This window comes from Silurus meridionalis, chromosome 9, assembly GCF_014805685.1.
Source record: "Silurus meridionalis isolate SWU-2019-XX chromosome 9, ASM1480568v1, whole genome shotgun sequence".
Lineage (NCBI taxonomy): Eukaryota > Metazoa > Chordata > Actinopteri > Siluriformes > Siluridae > Silurus > Silurus meridionalis.
In genome coordinates, this window is record NC_060892.1 from 9,106,396 (window position 1) to 9,126,161 (window position 19,766).

At 37.2% G+C, this 19,766-nt stretch overlaps 1 protein-coding gene across 4 annotated transcripts in view; it reads right to left on the reverse strand.

Moving 5' to 3' along the window:
- Window positions 1–19,766, reverse strand: part of arnt2 (aryl-hydrocarbon receptor nuclear translocator 2) — a 111,564-nt gene that overhangs the window by 63,222 nt on the left and 28,576 nt on the right. For all 4 annotated transcript variants that reach the window (XM_046857776.1, XM_046857778.1, XM_046857774.1 and 1 more), the window contains 3 exons: window positions 11,046–11,148; window positions 7,828–7,893; window positions 4,357–4,442 (listed from right to left, as the gene is read on the reverse strand). In XM_046857776.1, the coding sequence (XP_046713732.1) occupies window positions 4,357–4,442; window positions 7,828–7,893; window positions 11,046–11,148 (255 nt within the window). The remainder of the gene's footprint in view (window positions 1–4,356; window positions 4,443–7,827; window positions 7,894–11,045; window positions 11,149–19,766) is intronic.

Genomic DNA, 19,766 nt, shown 5'->3' on the forward strand with positions numbered 1-19,766 from the left:
TACTGTGATAACTAATGTATTGGATCAATAAATATAGAATAGAAGTCGAAGAATTCTGGTGAATCAACATTACTCTCGAATAAAATATGATACGATATTCGATATGCACTAAATTTTCTGGGAAGGTTTGAGTTCCAAGTAATTTTGTGCTTGTGAGCCTGTGAATTTTTTTTTTTTTTACATTTTTAAACGATTGGAATGAACATCACGTGTATTACTCAAGGAAGGCTTTATCCCCGTCTACTGAAATGGAAATTGAAGAGATTAAGTATTGAATTGGAAGATCTGTGATAGACGAAATGTCTGGAGGTGGAAAAAAAATAATAAATCAGGACAATATGTTATAAAAGTGCAAACAAATTGGGGTTGGATGCGTGTCACTTGGAACACATTCGGCATAATGGATGAGACAAACGAAGAATAAAATAAAAAGAAACGGCTGACTTTTATATCCAAATGACTGCGAACAGTGGTAGTTTCACCAACAGACTGGAAACCAACCATGCTGTAACTGTAAAGGCAACATCCAACTGGCACTTATTCCTTTTCTTCTACAGATGTAGGACTGAATAGCAATGAGACACTGCCGTCTGTTGTGGGCCAACTGTCTCAAGTGTTCAATAACCTGTAGTAAACATTGTGAGGGGCAGGAAGCCTCTTATTAGCGCTTAAGTAATCATTCCGATCATTAGTTACTTTCCAAAGTACGCTACACAGGAAGCAAAAGATTACAAAATCCTGATGTCCGAACTGCCTCTGGAGGTAAATGTTTGTGCTCAATGAAGCTGTGAAACCCAGCTGCCTTCTACCATTAAGAAATCAGGTTGTTTTTCTTTCAGAGAGAAAAAAAAAAAGATTCTGAACCATTTGAGAAACACAAACTCTTATTCCCTGCAGACATGACAGTGATTTAGAAGAATGTGCTATTTTAAGATTTGATCATAAACAGGAAAAACATGTGGGATTAATCCAATGAAACACGCACACATGCGAACTTGCAGGTTGTGCGACGCCAGGATGGGATACAAAGTGATGAATTCGGTTTTATGAGTTTGCTCGATTCTCTTGGCACACCTGCTACAGAGCTCATGACAATCCCAGAGCAGAGGGGACTGCGCATGTCTCAATGAACTCTGAGATATAGGAGTCATCCAAAGACTTCAGTCACAGAAATGAAATTTAACGTCGAATTCCTTCGTGGTTTTAGATCACTTGCGCAGGTACATACTATGGCAAGTGTTTTTTCCATGTGTTTCGGTGGGGTTTTATATTACAAGAGGATGAGCAAATCTGTACCCAATTTGTCTATATGTGACCCATATAATATCTGTATATTTGAATTTACTCATCAGTGCCTATGTTTCACGCCTATAAGTTTATGCCTAATGAGCAAGCCAGAAGGCAAGGAAAAACTCTCCCTGAGAAGGTATGAGAAAGAAACCTTGAGAGAAACCAGACTCAAAAGAGAGACCGTCCTCATCTGGGAGGCACCGAATGTCCATTAATTATAGTTTTATCATTGTTGAGGGGTCTGTTCAGTTCTGTAGTCCTACGTAATTGTGGTTGACTGTTACATTACTGCTGACAATCTATAGCTTATCAAATGAGATGTTAAAAGCAAATATTCACCTTATCTGAATCTTTTTTCTGAATCTAATACTGCAGCTTTTTTGTTTATTATAGCAATGCTAGCTGTATGAACTTCATATACATGAACAAAAATCCAGGATTAATTCATTAACTTCAGACTATGTAATGCAGCTGAAATCCGACAAACAAATTGCAATATTTGTCCCAAAAAAGACAAAAAATTCCAAAGCCAGTGAGCAATTTGTTTTCAGCAATCCTCTCTCTCCCCCGGCACTTTGTACAGCTCATTTATCTCAGGGCGGTCTGAAAACAGGTCAGCAAGATAAGCTTGAAGACTGATATGGTCTTACACTCAAAAAAGGGAGTACTTCAGTAGAAAACTAATAAAAATGATTATAGGGTGATGTGATACGGCCCAAGATACGTGCAGTTACTTTTACACAACAACTTGCATTCCTCTTACACCATAGTACTTTATCAACTATTATTATTATTATTTTTTTTTATTGAACCAAAAAAAAAAACACCATGCTTCTTATTCTGTTATCACAAACCACCAAGCCGCATCTCAGTACTGGGCCGTGGAACAGTTGCTACCTGATAGAAAAAACATTCTGGGGAAAATGTGTATAGATATGTCACTCTATTATTTATTGTGCATCTTGTCTTTTAAAAGCCACTTACCAAATGTTCTTATGTTGCAATATGGGAAAATATCATTTCCACACTTACAAGAGTTTCAGCTAATTATTAACGAGTGTTAAACAAACATCAAACAAAACCCAAGTTCCTTTGGTTCGGAGGTAGAAAAAGACCAAGTGATGGTGATAGCAAAGAAAACTTACAGAAGGGAAATAGAGAAAAAAGAAAGCAGACCTTAACCAAAAATATGTATAGACTTGTGTCTAAAATTCAGGCAGTTGACATGCTCCAAAACCAAATGTTTAATATGTAGAGATATTATGTAGTTGCTCTGGAGATGCATGGAGATTGTTTTACTAATATATATATATATATGTAAAACACATAAATTATTAGTCATATGTGTTTATTATTAGACTTGTGTGCTCATTATTGTTTAGTAAAATCGATCTCTGGCTATTCTATGGCCAGGTCCTGAAAAGCCTCTGGTCTTCCACCAAACGGCAAATACTTAAAAGTTGGGTGTCCATGGCGTCCACCATGTAGCTACTCTTCCTCTTAAATGCTGATCTTCCGCTTTACCTAGCATGTCCTTTTTCCATTGACTGGGTTAATTTATTTCCTATGAGTCTTCTTCATTGTTCAACTCTTGCATCTGTATGACGCGAATGAAAAGACCACAGACTATTGTGTACAGGGTCACATATCACCTGAGCAGTTTGTACTAGGCAGCTTTCCCAGTTGTAGTCGGTTTTCTTAGCTGACTGTTTCTGCTTTAATAATTATTGCTTAATAGTAGAATGTAATCTACTATCCATACTTCTTTTCCATCAAATAAGAAGTTTTCTAGTTTGATAGTCTTCATGTTAAGATGCAAGGCCATTTTAAAGCTATGTCCTTGCTTTTAGCTAATGTAGATTATCATAATGGGGTTAATAGTAGCTCAGTGTTTTAGATTCTGGATCTCTGATTGGGAGATTGCGAGACCAAATCCCAGCATCTTAAAACTATCAACTGTTTAGTTGTATAAATGGGATAAATGTAAGTTACTCTGAATAAAGGGCATCTGCTTGTAAATGTATCATCAGCCAAGCAAAAACTGTTGAGTCTTTCACTGATTTTCTCTCCATTTACTGTATAGCTCTGCATACCTGATTATCTTCTGATGTGGAAAGAGTATATATTTAAGTTTTATTAAACTTATGTATTATCAATTTTTATTATATATTATATAATATTTATTATTAGGTTTATACAGAATTTCCAGTCTACAAACCATCATGAATTGGCTGTTACTATAGAAACAATAGCATATTAGAACACGGGAGTGTTAATATAAGCTGTAATTTTTCTTCCAGCTGCTTTGACCGTCAAAGTGCTCTCATAGAAAATAAATCAACACAGTCTAACCAGTCAGATTTGAGAAATCAACAACAATGTGGAATGATAAATATTAAACAACTGGTAGGTAGGTGGAGCATATAAATATTAATGAACAGTAGGCAGTCTCTGTAAAAACCTAATGTGAGTTAAATGAGCAGACACCTGTATAATATAAAGAAAGTGATCAATTAATATATACAATATATTACTCAGCGCAGATGGTGACCTAAAACTAATATTTAATATATCTTTTATATCTTTTGTTATTACTTGTGTTTTATTTTTTCATCATTTCCTAAAGGGTCAAAAATCAGGTATTGAAAATTTACCTGGCAGAAAATAGCATAATCATAATAAAATTTTACAGCATGTCTGTAGTAAAAACAATGAATACAATCTCATCTGTATGTGTGTTGTTGTTTTTTTTGCACTGACCCTAAATGTATTGGTTTGAATTAAATGAATCCTGAATCCTCCACAGAAAGGATTTTTTTTTTTTACTTATACCCTTGTATTCCCCACCAATATGGAGCTACTGGAAATATAAACACTCGAGCAGAATATCTAGCATGTTTATATCACCACACCAGATATACAGTCAAGAGAGCTGGCATACACACATGCACACACACACACACACACACACACACACACACACACACACACACTATCAGTGGTTTCTTTCCCTTATAAATAAGCAATAGGTATTGCTGTTTATATATGCATGTATATTGTAAATACCTGCAGGGGGCCAGGCCTTGATATAGCCAGTGCAGTGCACCACTGAATACTGAGCCTCGCCTTCCTTTGACGGTCCGAGTCCGTTCCTGAAGGAGATACACAAACAGACACCCATTACTGTGAGACATGATACACATATCAAAAGTCATATGCAGCTGAAAAGCATGTGTGTGTTGCAGACAGTAACAGAAACTTCCTGTACTTCTTGCAAAATTCTGACTAATCATAAGGACAACTACCAAACATTGATGTGTCTCATTACTTCAGGGACAATAATTGCCATATAATAACAAGAACAGTTGGAGCAGATGTCAATTTCATGAAATTTAAATAGTGAAAACATTCCAAAAGAATGAAACTGAACACAAAACAAGAATACAAATGAGAAAAATCATAACTAGGAAGCATGGAACATGAAGCAACAAGTGCTGATAAGTGAAAGCAAAAGAGTGAGTGCAGTAAAGTGAGTATATATATTAGTTTATTTAGTCCGTTTAACTACACACGGAGCACTGTGTGGTCCCACAGACCATTATTACTGACATTCCCCCCATACAACTCTAAACCATACAACACCGCAGGTCTCACCAGTCCTCTAAACTTTCCCTTTCACTCTTGCAGATACTCCTGCCACTCTTCCCCAACCACTCCACCCTGCCTGCACTCTTTTCTTCACTTCTCAAACACACTCTCCATTACTTTGCACGGTTGACCCCAGGTACCTGAACTCCTCCACCTTCTCCACCTCTTTTCCCTGCAACCGCACCACTCCACTGCCCTCCCTCTCATTTACACACATGTACTCTGTCTTACTCCCACTGACTTTCAATCCACTTTTTTTCTCTAGCAAATACCTCCACCTCTCCAAGCTCTTCTCAACCTGCTCCCTACTATCACCACAAATCACAATATCATCCGCAAACAACATAGTCCATGGAGTCTCCTGTTTGACCTCGTCCGTCAACCTGTCCATCATCACTGCAAACAGGAAAGGGCTCAGAGCCGATCTTTGATGCGGTCCAACCTCCACCTTAAACCAGTCTGTCGTTCATACTGCACACTTCCTGTCACACTGTCCTCGTACATGTCCTGCACCACCCTCACATACTTCTCTGACACACCTGACTTCCTCATACAATACCACAACTCCTCTCTCAGCACCCTGTCGTACGCTTTTTCTAAATCCACAAACACACAATGCAATTCCTTCTGACCTTCTCTATACTTCTCTATCAACATTCTCAAAGCAAATAATGCGTCTGTGGTGCTCTTCCTCAGCATGAAACCATACTGCTGCTCACAGATGGTCACCTCTTCTCTCAGCTTGGCTTCCACTACTCTTTCCCATAACTTCATGGTGTGACTGATCAACTTAATTTCCCTGTAGTTACTGCAGGTCTGCACATCTCCCTTGTTCTTAAAGATCGGTACCAGCACACTCCTTCTCCATTCCTCAGGCATCTTCTCACCTTCCAAAATCTTGTTAAACAACCTGGTTAAAAACTCTACTGCCATCTCTCCTAAACATCTCAATGCTTCTACCGGTATGTCATCTGGTCCAACTGACTTCCCACCTCTTAATCGCTGCTTTCACTTCCTTGTTACTAATCCTATCCACTTCCTGCTTCACCATCCACACACCATCCAACCCTCTCTCTCCCTCGTTCAACAGGTGTTCAAAATACTAAAGGAAAATGAGAGAGCGAGAGAAGGTTGGATGGTGTGGATATATATATATACATACATGCATACATACATACACACATATACAGGTAGTCCCAGACTTACGATAGAGATCCGTTTACAATGACACCATCGTAACTTATATCCTAAGTGGAGACATGGCCTTAGCCTACATTCTTTGCCGTGTACCATCTACCTAAATATTGTTGCAGACCAAGTACAGCACTTCATGTCAACATTATTACTTAATGGCAGTGACCTGCCACACTGCTGAAATAGTTTTGCTGAAATTGTCTGAGAAACATGAAAAAGGGTTCAAGAAGTTGCCTCCAATTTTTGTTTTTACAAGAGTCTGTGGGATTTACTGCACAAACAAGTCCACTGAGGCCCCACCATGCAACTAACAGCACATACTTACTGCTAAAGTCTTGATGCCATATAACACAACACAGCTTTAGAGGTATTGTGGAGTCCATGATATGATGGGTCAGAGTTGTTATTGTAGGGGTCTATTAATAGTGGTTATAATAATATGGTGTATCTTGTAAAATGCACATGACCTTGTTTACCCACAAACACTGGGTTCAAGAATGAGACCTAAATAGTCTTTAGAAGGTTACAGATGGGTAATTAATCTGAAGAAGTATGTTTTGATTCCATGAAGCCACAATAAACCCATAGGCCTGATTTTTTTGGCCTGTCTGCATCTCTTTATTGAAGGAGAAATAAAATGTACAAATTAACATAATACGCAAAACTAGTAACCTGCTACCTTTTATATAGGTTCCTTTTTTAAAAAAGGTGCTTTTAATCACCTACATTCCTGCTCAAAGTTTTACACGTTATAGCAAATAAAGCACGTTTTGTCTTCCTCAGAAATCGTTTTGCAATCTACCATTCATCAATAATTCAGTTGAATCAAGTTCATATATATATAAGTCATAATAATTGATGGATTATACCCGGAATGGATGAACATTAATGACATTATGTCTATACGAAATTACGGTTTACATTCAGGTGCACTTTAAAAGCTTCCTAATTATAACTTTAAGCTCTCCAGAACAAAAGCAGCTCTGCCCTAGTGCTGGTGTTAATTTGTGTCAGGGGATTCAAAAGCTAAGATCTTTGGCTCTGATTAAACTGCATTCCAAAGCTTTCATGGGCTGCAAACATCCATCTTCGTTAGTAAGGGTTATGTCAGGAACGTGTGTGACAGATGAGGGTTAAACATGCAGAATCAAAAGGGTAAATTTACGAAAGATGGACCATGAGGAGTGGATTATATTTCGCATCAACAAAAGCAAAAAGAAAACACAAGTATGCAGTGAGAACCAGGGTTGTTTCCTTGTGCATTTATGCAGGCAAGAAAACACATTGATTATAGTAAAAAGAAAAAATACTGCACAGTTGATTTGACACCAAAACTACACATTACCTTTCTGTATATAAATGATTCATACCATCTAAATGTTTCATAGTTAGGGTTATGTCCCAGAGTCATCAGAATTCTAATCTGACTAATAATACTATACAACAAAACTAAAAGTGTGACACATAATCATGTTACATAAATATAACTCCTTAGTCATTCTTTTAAGCTCCGTGATGTAATTTCTTACACATTTTGAGACTAAATGTCACTACAGTGTTCTGTGCTGTGACCTAGTTTCCAGTCAGTGTATATGTATACATTATATAGTTACTAACAGGGTGATGACTGAACTATAATTAGTTATAGCTACACAAAAATGGAGAAAAAGAGTGACAGAGTGTATGCATCCTTGCCTGTATCTCTTTCGCATACTCGAGAGGCGATTGAGAGAGATGTGATCCAGAGGAGCGCTGCCACACCTGAAATAACAATATGAATAAAAATATGTTACAAAAAAACAACAATATGAATAAAAATGTGTTACATTTTTATTTAACAAAATAAAACAAAGAGTTTTACAGAAAATGTGAAACATAAAGATGCATAAAGAAGAAAAGAGTATTTTTGGTAAGTTGCACAAAATCTTTGGAGGAAACTTTAAACTTAAGAAACCCAGATGGATATATAAAACATGCATCACCATATTGTCCAGTTATTTTAGCTATGTAGTCACATGGCCATCACACCCACATGTGCCTATTCCAAAACCATCAACACAGCTGTATCTTGCTTAGAGGAAGACTTCCACTAGATTTTAAAAGCTGGCTATGAAAATCTGTGCTCATTCATACAAGATGTCAAGCAGTAAGAAGGCCTAGAATGCCGTCAGCCTTTAGGCATAGGGGTGCTTTTTAATCCTAGAAGAGGGTCAATAGGGTTAATGTCAAGGCTTTGTGAAGGTCATTCCAGTTCTTTCATGAACCTCACTTGATGTTGTATTGATGGAAAAAGGTTGTCTTTTAAACAAAAAGCTACAGCATACAGTCAAGGCATATGTATTTATAATATACAGTATGTGTGCATAAAAGGAATCCTTGAATGATGGTCCTCAAACGTGAACCTCTTGAAAGCCTGAGAGACTAGATATAAAAATGTGAAGTATCATTTATTTGCATTTGTTCATTAGACATATGCTTTCAACAAAGCTGACTACGAGTAAGCTGAATTTAGATGTCACTGAAATCTTGGAAATAGTCCAGTAGTGATTATTTTACTCATCCTCCCTATGTACAAAGGGCTGTGTTTTACCTGTATGTTGAAAGAAATCTGAAAAGTAAATGGTAAGGTTACAGTCATATTAGTCTAATAGTTTTAAGCTAAAATAAAGCACAAGCATCAGACATTAGACATGTCTTGGCTGATCAAATGCATCTGAGGTAAGTAAAAAGAAGTGTAAATTTCCTTTAAATGATCCCAATAGGCAACATTCTACAAAACAGCAAAACATGACACCCCAATCAGAAATGATTTAATGTGAGAATGAACATTCCTAGATGAAAAAACAAAAACAAATAAACACTTATGTCACTTGTCTTTGCTAAGGTCACACTCATTGGAATGAGGCAGCTGAAGTTTCGGAAAAAGATTTTATGCAGTGAACAAAATTCAATCAAAGATAATTTAAACCACACACATTGAATCCTCCCTTCGAAAAGGTCACTCTCATCAAGGTAACACAACTGTTTCCTGTCATCATCACAGCCAAACAAGTTATTTAGCAGTCCTAGGACACAAGCCTCGAACAAACAGATCATATCGCCATCCCTGAAGTCTAGTCATGATGCCCAAATACAGTTAGGCTAAACATTACATAATCACGTCTGTACTTTACAGCTCTCAAGTCTGCAGGCATGAGGAGGAATTCTGTTTTGGCCGTATGTTTTTCATCAGTGCCGCATACCATGGCGTCCCCGACACGATGTTCCAATTTGCAAAACACGGACACGTATAAAATCTGAAACGCATGCACATTCCTGGATGACGTCCCTGGCTGTTATTAGTCCACGCTGAGGTATGCAAAAAAAACACACAGGCAACGTAAACGGAGACGATGCCTTGTTTCAAACCTGGTCCAAACAACGTGTCTTTGTAGACAAGAACAGAAAGTGAGTCATTATTCAAAGAGGTCTCGCAATCAGAAAATGCCTTTTATTATTTTGCGGGAAGAACGGGAATGTTCCTAAGATTCTGTATCATCTTGTGAAAAACAGCGTTGTTTTGGGACATATTTTGGGGAATAAACACTGAGACACAGCTAGGTCATGGCTAAGCTATGTGTAGTACTGGTTTGGTTGAGCACATTTTTTGGACAACATGAAGGTTCCAATAAGGTTTAAAGGAAGCAAAAAGGAAATAAGTTCAGGCTCCTAAGTACAGAAAGTCAGGCTTTACTTTAACCCATCTATGCTTATAGAGCATTAAACTTGCCTTTACTCCTTGTTCTTAAGATTAGAAAACAATATACAATCTAATTTTATGTCAAATGTTTTGCAAAGTTTTTTAGTTTTTTCATAGCATGTGATATAAGGGTTCATTTGGTCACCTGATAATTTCCACTTAAATGGCAGTTCACCTGAACATAAAAAATCTACCCACCTGGAAGGACGAAGTCGTTAGACACAAGAAGTCGTTATAAATTCATGAACTAAAAAAGACCCCCATGGTTAGCTAGAGTTACTAAGATTGGCAGGAACATCCCTCCCACTCAAAGGCACAACCAATTTTTTGGCATGGCTCATATAAGTTTATATAATTCTTAAATGGTCTTATCATAGCAATAAAATTATATCATAAAAACAAACAAACACAAGAGCAGTTCTTGGCCTGTTAATGTTTACATCAAACATAGACATTTCATCAGTTTTTACTTCAACTATGCCTAAATGTTGGAGCCATACATGGCATTTTGACCTTTTTCTGAAACCAGAGATTGTAAAAGAATAGGCACGGAGGAGCCTCTCATTATTATACTTTGCATCTGTCTGTCTGAGAATTCAGAAATTAATAACCATGATATTAAGCTCATGAGATGCAGGCATACATCAGTAACAGCATAAGCCAGCATCCAAATAGCAAACTGGTCTAACAGTGGTCTTCATTTTATGGGATGAAAGCCATGACTTAGATTTAAACCGGTATAAAGGTTACAAACGCTCTCATCAAAGTCATTGTAAAAGTAATGTGAAGGTTTTGGTGAAAGTGGTTCTGAAAATTTCTACAAAAGTGGTGCTGAAATTTCCAAAGTGGTTCTGAAAGGCCTTTTTAAATGATGGTTCTGAAAGTACCTAAGAAAGTGGTTCTGAAAGTTGCATAGATAATGGTTCTGATTGAGAGCCCCCATCACAAGAGCTTACAGATCGACCTTTATAAAAACCATCAAATTTCTTATGAAAGTTGTTCTGAAAGTTTCTGTGAAATTGGTTCTGAAAGCTCCCATGAAAGTGGTTCTGGAAATTCGTGTCATAATGGATCTGAAAAGTCTATTGATGGTGGCTCTCAAAGTTTATATGCAAGTTGTTCAGAAAGTTCCTGTTAAAAAAGTTCTGAAAGCTTCCTGTTGTGACTTTTATACCTCAATCTACAGATAAAGGAGCGTCTGGAGCCCATACACATCCTCATTGAAGACTGCTGTCCCTCCTTCTTCACTGTCCCTGTCTTCAGGTCCAGAATTCGGCCTGCAACACAAACACACACAAATTAAAACAAGCAGGAAGTACTTGTCTTTTATCACTGTACTGTCTAAGACATCTATTTTGGAGCACTTGACTGAACTAAAACACTCAAATAAATCCCTAGATGTGCTTTCGGTACAGCTAATAGAGCGATGCTGCCGAGAACCAAGCATACAGACATGTCTCCCGGTCAAACACAGCAGTCAGTGATTCATCTGCTTTTATTATTCAGCAACAAAGTCTGTAGCATGTAGCTGCAGGATACGAAGGCGTCTATGATGTAAGCCTAAAGCCATTTCCATAAACAAATTACAGAAAACCTGGTAAAAAGAGAAGTTACTAAAAACAAGCAGCTGACAGCTGTTAGAAATCCTCTGGAGCAGATCTCACCCCCGACAGTCGTTCCACACTGAAGTGATGATGCCAAATCCTCTGAAAGTGCCTCCGCTATTAACATTCCTCCACAAATAACAGAAGTAAATAAAAGATAAAAATAGGAGCGATTTCCAGCTAATTGCTTCAATCTATGCCCCTAGTAACAACAAATAACAATGTCATATGTGCCCCATTTCAGCACATTTTCTGCAGGAGAATATTATTCCTAATCTAATAAGTTAGGAACAAAACACAGCATGGTGTGGCGGTGTACCATTATTTACGTTAGAACTGCTATAAACAGTCATTCCCCTCACCAGCCTGCAAAACCTTTAGACCTGTAATAAAAACACTTTCACACTATAGACTGCTTTAAAAATACGACTCCTTACAAAAGAACACAAATAATTACACATGTATTATAACCATTTACGTAGAAAATCCACAGTGTACTCAAGTTCTTATTATTGAAACCCTATAATACACTATAGAAACAAAAGTATCGGAACAGCTGACTTTTTCAGCCTTATCTGGTTCTTCTTCAAACTGTTACCACAAAGTTGGTATACACAAATATATAGGATGAATTTCCTTTCATTTAAAACACAAACCTGTTCCAGCATGGCAATGTCCTTGGGCACAAAGCCAGCTCCATAAAAAGGTTTTTTACATGGGTTGAAGTGGAAGATTTTGCATGGCCTGCTATGACCTGGACCCTACTGCTTAGTTGTCCACAAACTTTTGCCGATATAGCGTATATCAGAAAAGGCACGTTATATACAGTATACGATTGAAGAATTTCATGTCCTCCTTGTATTGTGTTAATAAGGAAATGTAACAGTAAAAAAAAAACATTTGGCAAGAGATTTTGTCTTCAACCTCATCAGAACACCATGTCAACCATTACAGAAGTTGGGGGTTAGAGGGGGTTACATGACCAGATGTCCTCTCATGGACTTTAATACACTTATTTTTCAATTGCAAATTGTGCATGAATCACTCTATTTTTACAATTTTACTGACATACTCACTCTGGCAGCCCTCTCTATTGAAACACAAAAGCAAATGCAAACCACTGAGCTACCATTTATGTTTTTTTGTGTAAAAATCACAGCTCTCTGCAGCTAGAAAACACAAGATTGAGTGTTATTCCTGTCATTCAGAGGTTCATAATTCCTGTGCCGAAGTGCTCTAAATACAAAGCAATATTTCAAATGGAATGCCCCTAAACATCATCAACAAAACAAAAAAAATCAAAGAGTGAGACTATACATTACTGGAGAATATTTATACCACATACAACATTGGAGGCTTCCACTGAGAGGTCTGTCTGTTAGAAATAAAAAAAATAATCGATATTTTGGTGAATTATGATTATAATTCATGACTCGCTTACAACATTTTGGTTTGGCATCCAGTATTCCCAATACAAGCTCAAGATCCACGGTGACTGTGACCAGGATGAAATGTTAGTGAAGATGAAATATAGATGAATAGACAAAAAAAAGGAAAGAAATAAAAAGATTGGCCTCTGAGAAGCAGTGCATTGTATCATAAAATATTTATATGACATTTAAAATGGGAGATAAAATCAATTTAACTGATTTTGTCCTTCACTATCAATATCTTGACCATTAAAAGGAAGCAACATCTGAAAACGAATACATTAAAATGTGTAAATGTCTAAACTACCTTGTCCAAAGCCTCAATAAAGACTTGACTCAATGTCGAGCGCAATTGTGTGTGTGTGTGTGTGTGTGTGTGTGTGTGTGTGTGTGTGTGTGCACATTAAATTATACACAACAGATGCACAACAGGAAGAGTTACAGTAGGTTTTGCATGAATCCAAGACCAGGCCCCATTTTCAGCCCAAAGCTGCTAACATGCTCAAGACTTAGGAATTTTCCAGAAAACCTGCCTCCCAGAATTTCAGACACGCCACGTGTAACCTGTCAGTAACTCCGACCTCTTAACTCCATTCACATGGGAACTTTCTTGACTTTAACAACTCAACAAAGCAGTCAAATGAAATCTTGCTAAAAATATATGAGGTTATCATAAAAATAAGATCATTGAAGGATGCTCCAGAGAAGGACTCCATCCAGATTATACACAACCTTGTTATTTCAGGAGAACAAAGACATGAGAGGGATATCTAAAAAGGAGAGGCAGCAAAACAGAGGTTGTGTGGTTCACTGAAAAAGAAACCTCGGTGGTTTATGCACAAGATAAATTCTCGAAGTGAATGAGACCACAGGCGTACACATATGCTATTGTGCATTTGTCAGCTTGAGTGGCCTCAGATAAATAACGCAAAAGCTTTTAAACATTTATGAGATTTCTCATTCAAACAATTGATGGTGGTGGTTACGGTAAATTCGTCTGAACGTCAGTTCTGACCCATGTCTGTTTGGAGTGGGATGAGTAAGCAGCACTAGTGTTTAACATAGTTGTTTTTTGTTTTATGGTGCAGTGTGGGTCCATCCAGCTTCCAATGTTCCCAGCAAAGAGGCGCAGCAGGTGAAGTTTACTTTGGAGCCAGGATCCTGGCAGGGAAGGAAGGGAAAAAACAGAGAGGGAAATCAAGAGAGTCAAAACCACAGCTGAAATGAGTGACCTCCTGTGACCCATGACCGGTTCAGCTCCTCTAGTCAATGTCTCTGATTATTTATTCGGCATTCATCAATCTCTGAATATGAGAGAAGTGACGCCGTTTGGCCAGGATGATGGCATTTTTGGAAGTATACCAAGCAAAACAATTAGCGTTTGGAGAAAAGCGATGAATCCTTTTATTCTGAGAAAAAGCATCTCCTCTAATAATCAAACCACCTTGTTCAGGGGAAATGTTTGGTGTGAATGGACAAGCAGGTCATGGCCAACATTCTCTTATTACTTCCTCTTGGGTCTACTGTGTAGTTCTGTGCACAAGCTGATCTCTATTGTCCTAGAAAGGTACAATGTAACAAACAGAAAGTATCCCATGGCATTACAGATGGCCAGGGTAAATATTTAGGCAGCACTCGTCTTCTACATGTGCAGAGCAGATAAAAGCCTGGAAAGTACAGCAAAAACATAACGGGGTCCTTTAAAGTGGAAAATGAGAAAGGTCCAACATATTTGCTTTCGTGGTCAAACTAATATTTGATGAAAGTGAGACCAGATTCACAAATGAAATTAGTCAGGAAAATTAGTTTGGGGAAACATGTTGAATCACCGTTTCACCAGAACCATGGATATAACAACAACACACATCTGTATTATTAGAGTTGAGCAGCACATTTTGGAGTTTTTAGTTGTTACTGAAACTTTACTGTCACTATTAGAGTACAAGAACAGTGACAATATGCAGCGAGCATCTAACCACTAGTGCAAATTAACAGAAAGTAATCAAATCAAAAATAGAGGTTATAGTGCAAGAATTATGAAGTAGGTAAAGGTAACAACAATAAATATGATGCAGTATAGTATAATATATATGTATAATATATATATATACATACACACACAGTATATTAGATTAAATGCAAATGTGCAAATGTCAATGATATACAGATCATCGAATATAATAAGACTTCATTATTTAGATAGTAAAGAATTCATCGTTAGCATGGCTGAAGGAAAAAAAGGTCTTCATGAGACCGTCTGTGTAACAGTAAAGGCTTCTATAGATTCTGGATGGTAGATGTACAAACAATCTAAAACATTAATCTGGTGTAGTCTGGTTTTGTTACTTAGAAGATTGAGAACTGCTTCATAAAAAATTTAAGTCATCTTTAGAAAAATCAAAAAACAACCATAAACATCACAAACTTGATTTTGAAAGCTGAAAGATAGTTCTTACTGAGGCTGAGCCAAACTCCTAAATTCTCATCGGGATTCGATACAATCCACATACCAATAGATGGTGAACTCAGGTCAATTATAAGGCACAACCCTTTTTTCCTCCACATGGCTCAATGCCATTCAGAAACATTTCAATATCTACAATTTCGCTGCTTGTTCTTCGTCGCCTAATTTCGGCTGGAATTGTTTTCGAGCAATTTTCCCCTACCCTGGAATTAACAAAACATTACTTTGCTTTGCGTTTTATAAAGACTATTTAAATAATTGCAAAATCAGCAAAGCACTACAAAGAGAGTAAGCATCCCTGTATTAATGTTATTTTCCCTGCTGTGTCTGTGCTTCATTATAAAGATTCATTTCCACTTATCCTGATAAATTGAATACCCTAATTGCCTACATCTACAAAAAAAAATGCTCTAAACTTTCACCAAAAGTGCTGACTCATCTGCAAATGGCACATCGTTACTATGTACCACGTTCGTGAACACACGAGAACTTCTACAGGACCACCAGTGAGTGTTGGATGGAGGATAATTTTCTGCAAATACTGACACTGACACAATATTCACACATTGGTGCTGCTTTAGGTCTGGCATTTGTCTTGTAGATCACATGGCAACAAGAACCATACATTGATTTTTGTTTTGGTCCTGTCTTTGCCCCACAACCTTTCATTGGCTTGTCACTTGTTTGTATTCCTTTTTTGTTTTTGACCCTCGATTGTTTTGTCTACTTTGTCCTTGTTCTGTCTTTTGCAAAACATGTTCAGTGTCAGTGTGAATTCCAGAGCCTTGTGTTTGTCTTCTTTTTTTTTTTTTACCTATGCCTTTTGGCTTTCTGAATTTGGCCTTACATGATATACATATTATGTCTACCTTCCACCCAAGTGTCTGTTATCTGTCAAACTGGCTAGGTTTTTATTATTTTTTTGGTCCTGGTCAGTGACATTAAGGATCTGGAGCCTATCTTAGGATGCAAGACAGGAATAAACCCTGGCGAGGACACCAGTCAAATTTAAGGCACCTAGCCTACACATACACACACACACACACACACACACACACACACACACACACACACACACACACTAATACAATTGCTATCCTAGGCTGAAGATAAAAGTAACACAAATGTGCTTATAAATGATACAATCCAAATCAATCAGCTCCTTTGTTATGATCATGAAAAAGGTTTTCCGTTCTCAAAATCATGCAAAATAAACATCAAGTCTGTTTTAATAGTCAAAAATCACTGTCAAGTGAACCATTATGTGCATTCGGTAAAAGCAAAGCAATCATTTCTTTAATTCTTCCTCTTCTTATTATTATTATTAATTGTTCAACATAAATCTTTTGGTAAATGCATTAATCAAAATAGCCAATAGATTTTCATTACTGTTTTTACCTTATATTTTAAATACATGCACAATTCCTGTGCCGCTATTGAGTTATATAATTATATCATATTTTAACAAAACAATTGCGTAATCAAATTGGATTTAAAAAATATGACACGTCAGTGAAATGTGTGCATCAATTAAATCAAAGTTTTTATTATTATTTTAAAATAATTATATTTGTTGAAGACAATCAGGCTTTCTGATCCAGGAAGTGAACATAAAGTGTGTTACATCAGCAGTCCTCAATCTTTTTTGCGCCTCAGACCGGTTTAATGTCAGACAATATTTTTTACGGACTGGCCTTTAAGGTGTGGCGGATAAATACAACAAAATTAAATGATATGACCGGCACAAAAACTGGTATTTTCTAAATATAATAATAAACGTGAATCCACTGTGTTGTTTTTTGTTCATTTTGCTCGCTTGGGGGTTTTCATTTAGCGGTAATATATTATGTGTTACTGACCGAAGCAGCCCCTTTAAGAAGGTAGCGGATGTAGGTAAGACGTGACTGAGGAGAGCATCTTGACATGCATCGAGAGTGAGTCATAGACAGATGTGGCGGAGAGAATCTGGTAATTTTCCAAAATAAAACATCGTTCAGAAACAGATAATAAATAAAACGAAAATAATGTAAGTTATGTATTCTTTCTGTGCAGCTCAGTGCCAATTGACCCGCAGGCCCGGGGGGTTGGGGGCCACTGTGTTACATCAGAAGGTGCTGAAGTTCAGCCTGATGGATGAATCGCTGCGCTTTCACCCGAAACGCTCCACCAACATTTCTCACTCCAGACAAAATCAAGCGTTCACCAGCAGATTGCACAATTCAATTATGCATGCAAGACCGATACATAACAGTTCGAGTTTGAAGGGTACATTAGCAAGAAAGGGGGAAGAGAGAAAAATCTCTTAGCTGCTGGATTTTATCATTGTAAAATATGAGCTTATCAAAAGCTCATCAGGAGCTTTTCAATATTTTAGCTGGACCAGCTATAAGAACATTAGAAAGATGGGGGGATAGAATGATTTTCTTCCTCCCTAGACATGAAAGGAAATTTTTCAATGTCCATCAACTAATGTAACACACTTCAGCTGGGATGTTTCTGAAATGTGCTGCTCTGTCTGTAAGTGGTGATGGATGGTTTAAGAGATAGCTTCGTAGCCGGAAATTAATCTCAATATTTATGATACTCTGCAGTGATTCAAAACCATGCCTAATGTGTAAAAAGTTGAGAGATGACAGTGGCTGAATGAATGTAGGCGTCTCTCTAGGGAGAGCATGACACAACACATACTGTTTCTTTTATTAGACGGGTTCTCAGGCTGGACATTATAATGAAATAGACAGTGTGATGCATAATGTCACAGTATTCTTTACTTGTTTTGGATTTAATTGCATTTTTCCTGTCTCCCGAGACACATGAGGCCACGCACCACAACTTTTTACACTGCTGCTGATCACAGGGCAGCGAGACGCACACGGAAAACGCATGGATCAGCCCTTTTAAACATGTATGACCTCACCGAAGTCTATTGGTTAGAGTTGCTCTGATAGACAGGGTAAATTGTTGCGCAGTGGGTAGTGGTAGTCCAGTGATTAAGAAGTCGCAATAGAAGGCTGCAAGTTCAAACCCCAACACCGCTATAGCTGCCACAGCTGAGTCTGTAAACTCTACCTGCTCAGTTGTATAAATAGAATTAATGTAAGTATGTATACATACACCATCCGTTACCAGAAAACAGAGTTTTTTTTCTTTCAAGAATTTTAATATCATCAGGATTGCAAGTCCTATCAAAAGGTCTTCAAGTAAATTGGTAACATTTGGTAATATGGTAAAAATGTTACATAATATCACTTAAATTACTTCATGTTTTGCATTTCACATGTGTGGTATTCTGGAAAAAGCCCTTCACCAAGTGCAATTTTGACATATCGATTGTGACACATATGGACAAAATTTGTGACACCTTATTTTTCTAGCCATATGTAGCTCTTCCCCAAACTGTGACCACAAAGATGGAGGAACACAACTGCATAAAATGTCTTTGAATGAATTTTTTGTTCACTTTTATTGGGAGACCTAAACCTTCCAGCATGATAATGACCCTGAGCGCAAAGCAAGCTTTATGAAGACATGGTGACATGGAGTGGAAGATCCCGATTGACCTGCTATTGAGCGCAACCGTATTAAACAGAACTGAAATGTTTTTTCTTTTACACTTTCCATTTGATTTTCAAGTAACGGCATTGTAAAATGTGTTAACCTTGAGAAAAAAGTAAAAGATAATATCTACAATATAATTACAAACATAAAGTATTTAACAATATGTAACAGTATAATAAAAAATACAATAAATATGACCATGCGTACTACATTTATTTATGAAGAAAAGTCTTTATTCTTATCCTATGGTTGTTTTTGCAGCCAATTTATTTTTAACTGCCTCTATATTTACTCAACATGATCTTTATTGGGTATTCAGCTAAAGCGACGTCTGACAGGTTTTCCCAGACCACCACATAAATCATTTAGATGTTAAGACGCAACTAAACAATATGTATTGTGCATCTAAAAAAAAGGATTATGATCATTTTCTCATACTCTTATTACAAACATTTCTTTGGCATTTTGCTTTCTCAACGTCTTCTTCTCTCCATGCTTCTTTTAGTCTCTCAATCCAAAAGCAGGTGCTGCTTAGTCATGGTTAATAAAAAATGGTATGCCATTCCTCAAGCCTATTTATTCAAATATAATTTCAAAGAAACTGCTTGCACGATGTCATACATCAGATCGCTAAAAGCACATTAACACGCGCATTGTGTTGTCTTAGAAGAGATGCGGATCTCCAGCAGTGTAAAACAAGAGCCTCGTTAATTCACAAGAGACCATAATCAGAACAGAGTTCAATCTAATTACTCCCGAGAATCAGAATAATCTAGATTACAGCTACCCTTTATTTTCTGAATCATCATCTTGCAAATTCCACCAGCAACTGGGACCAA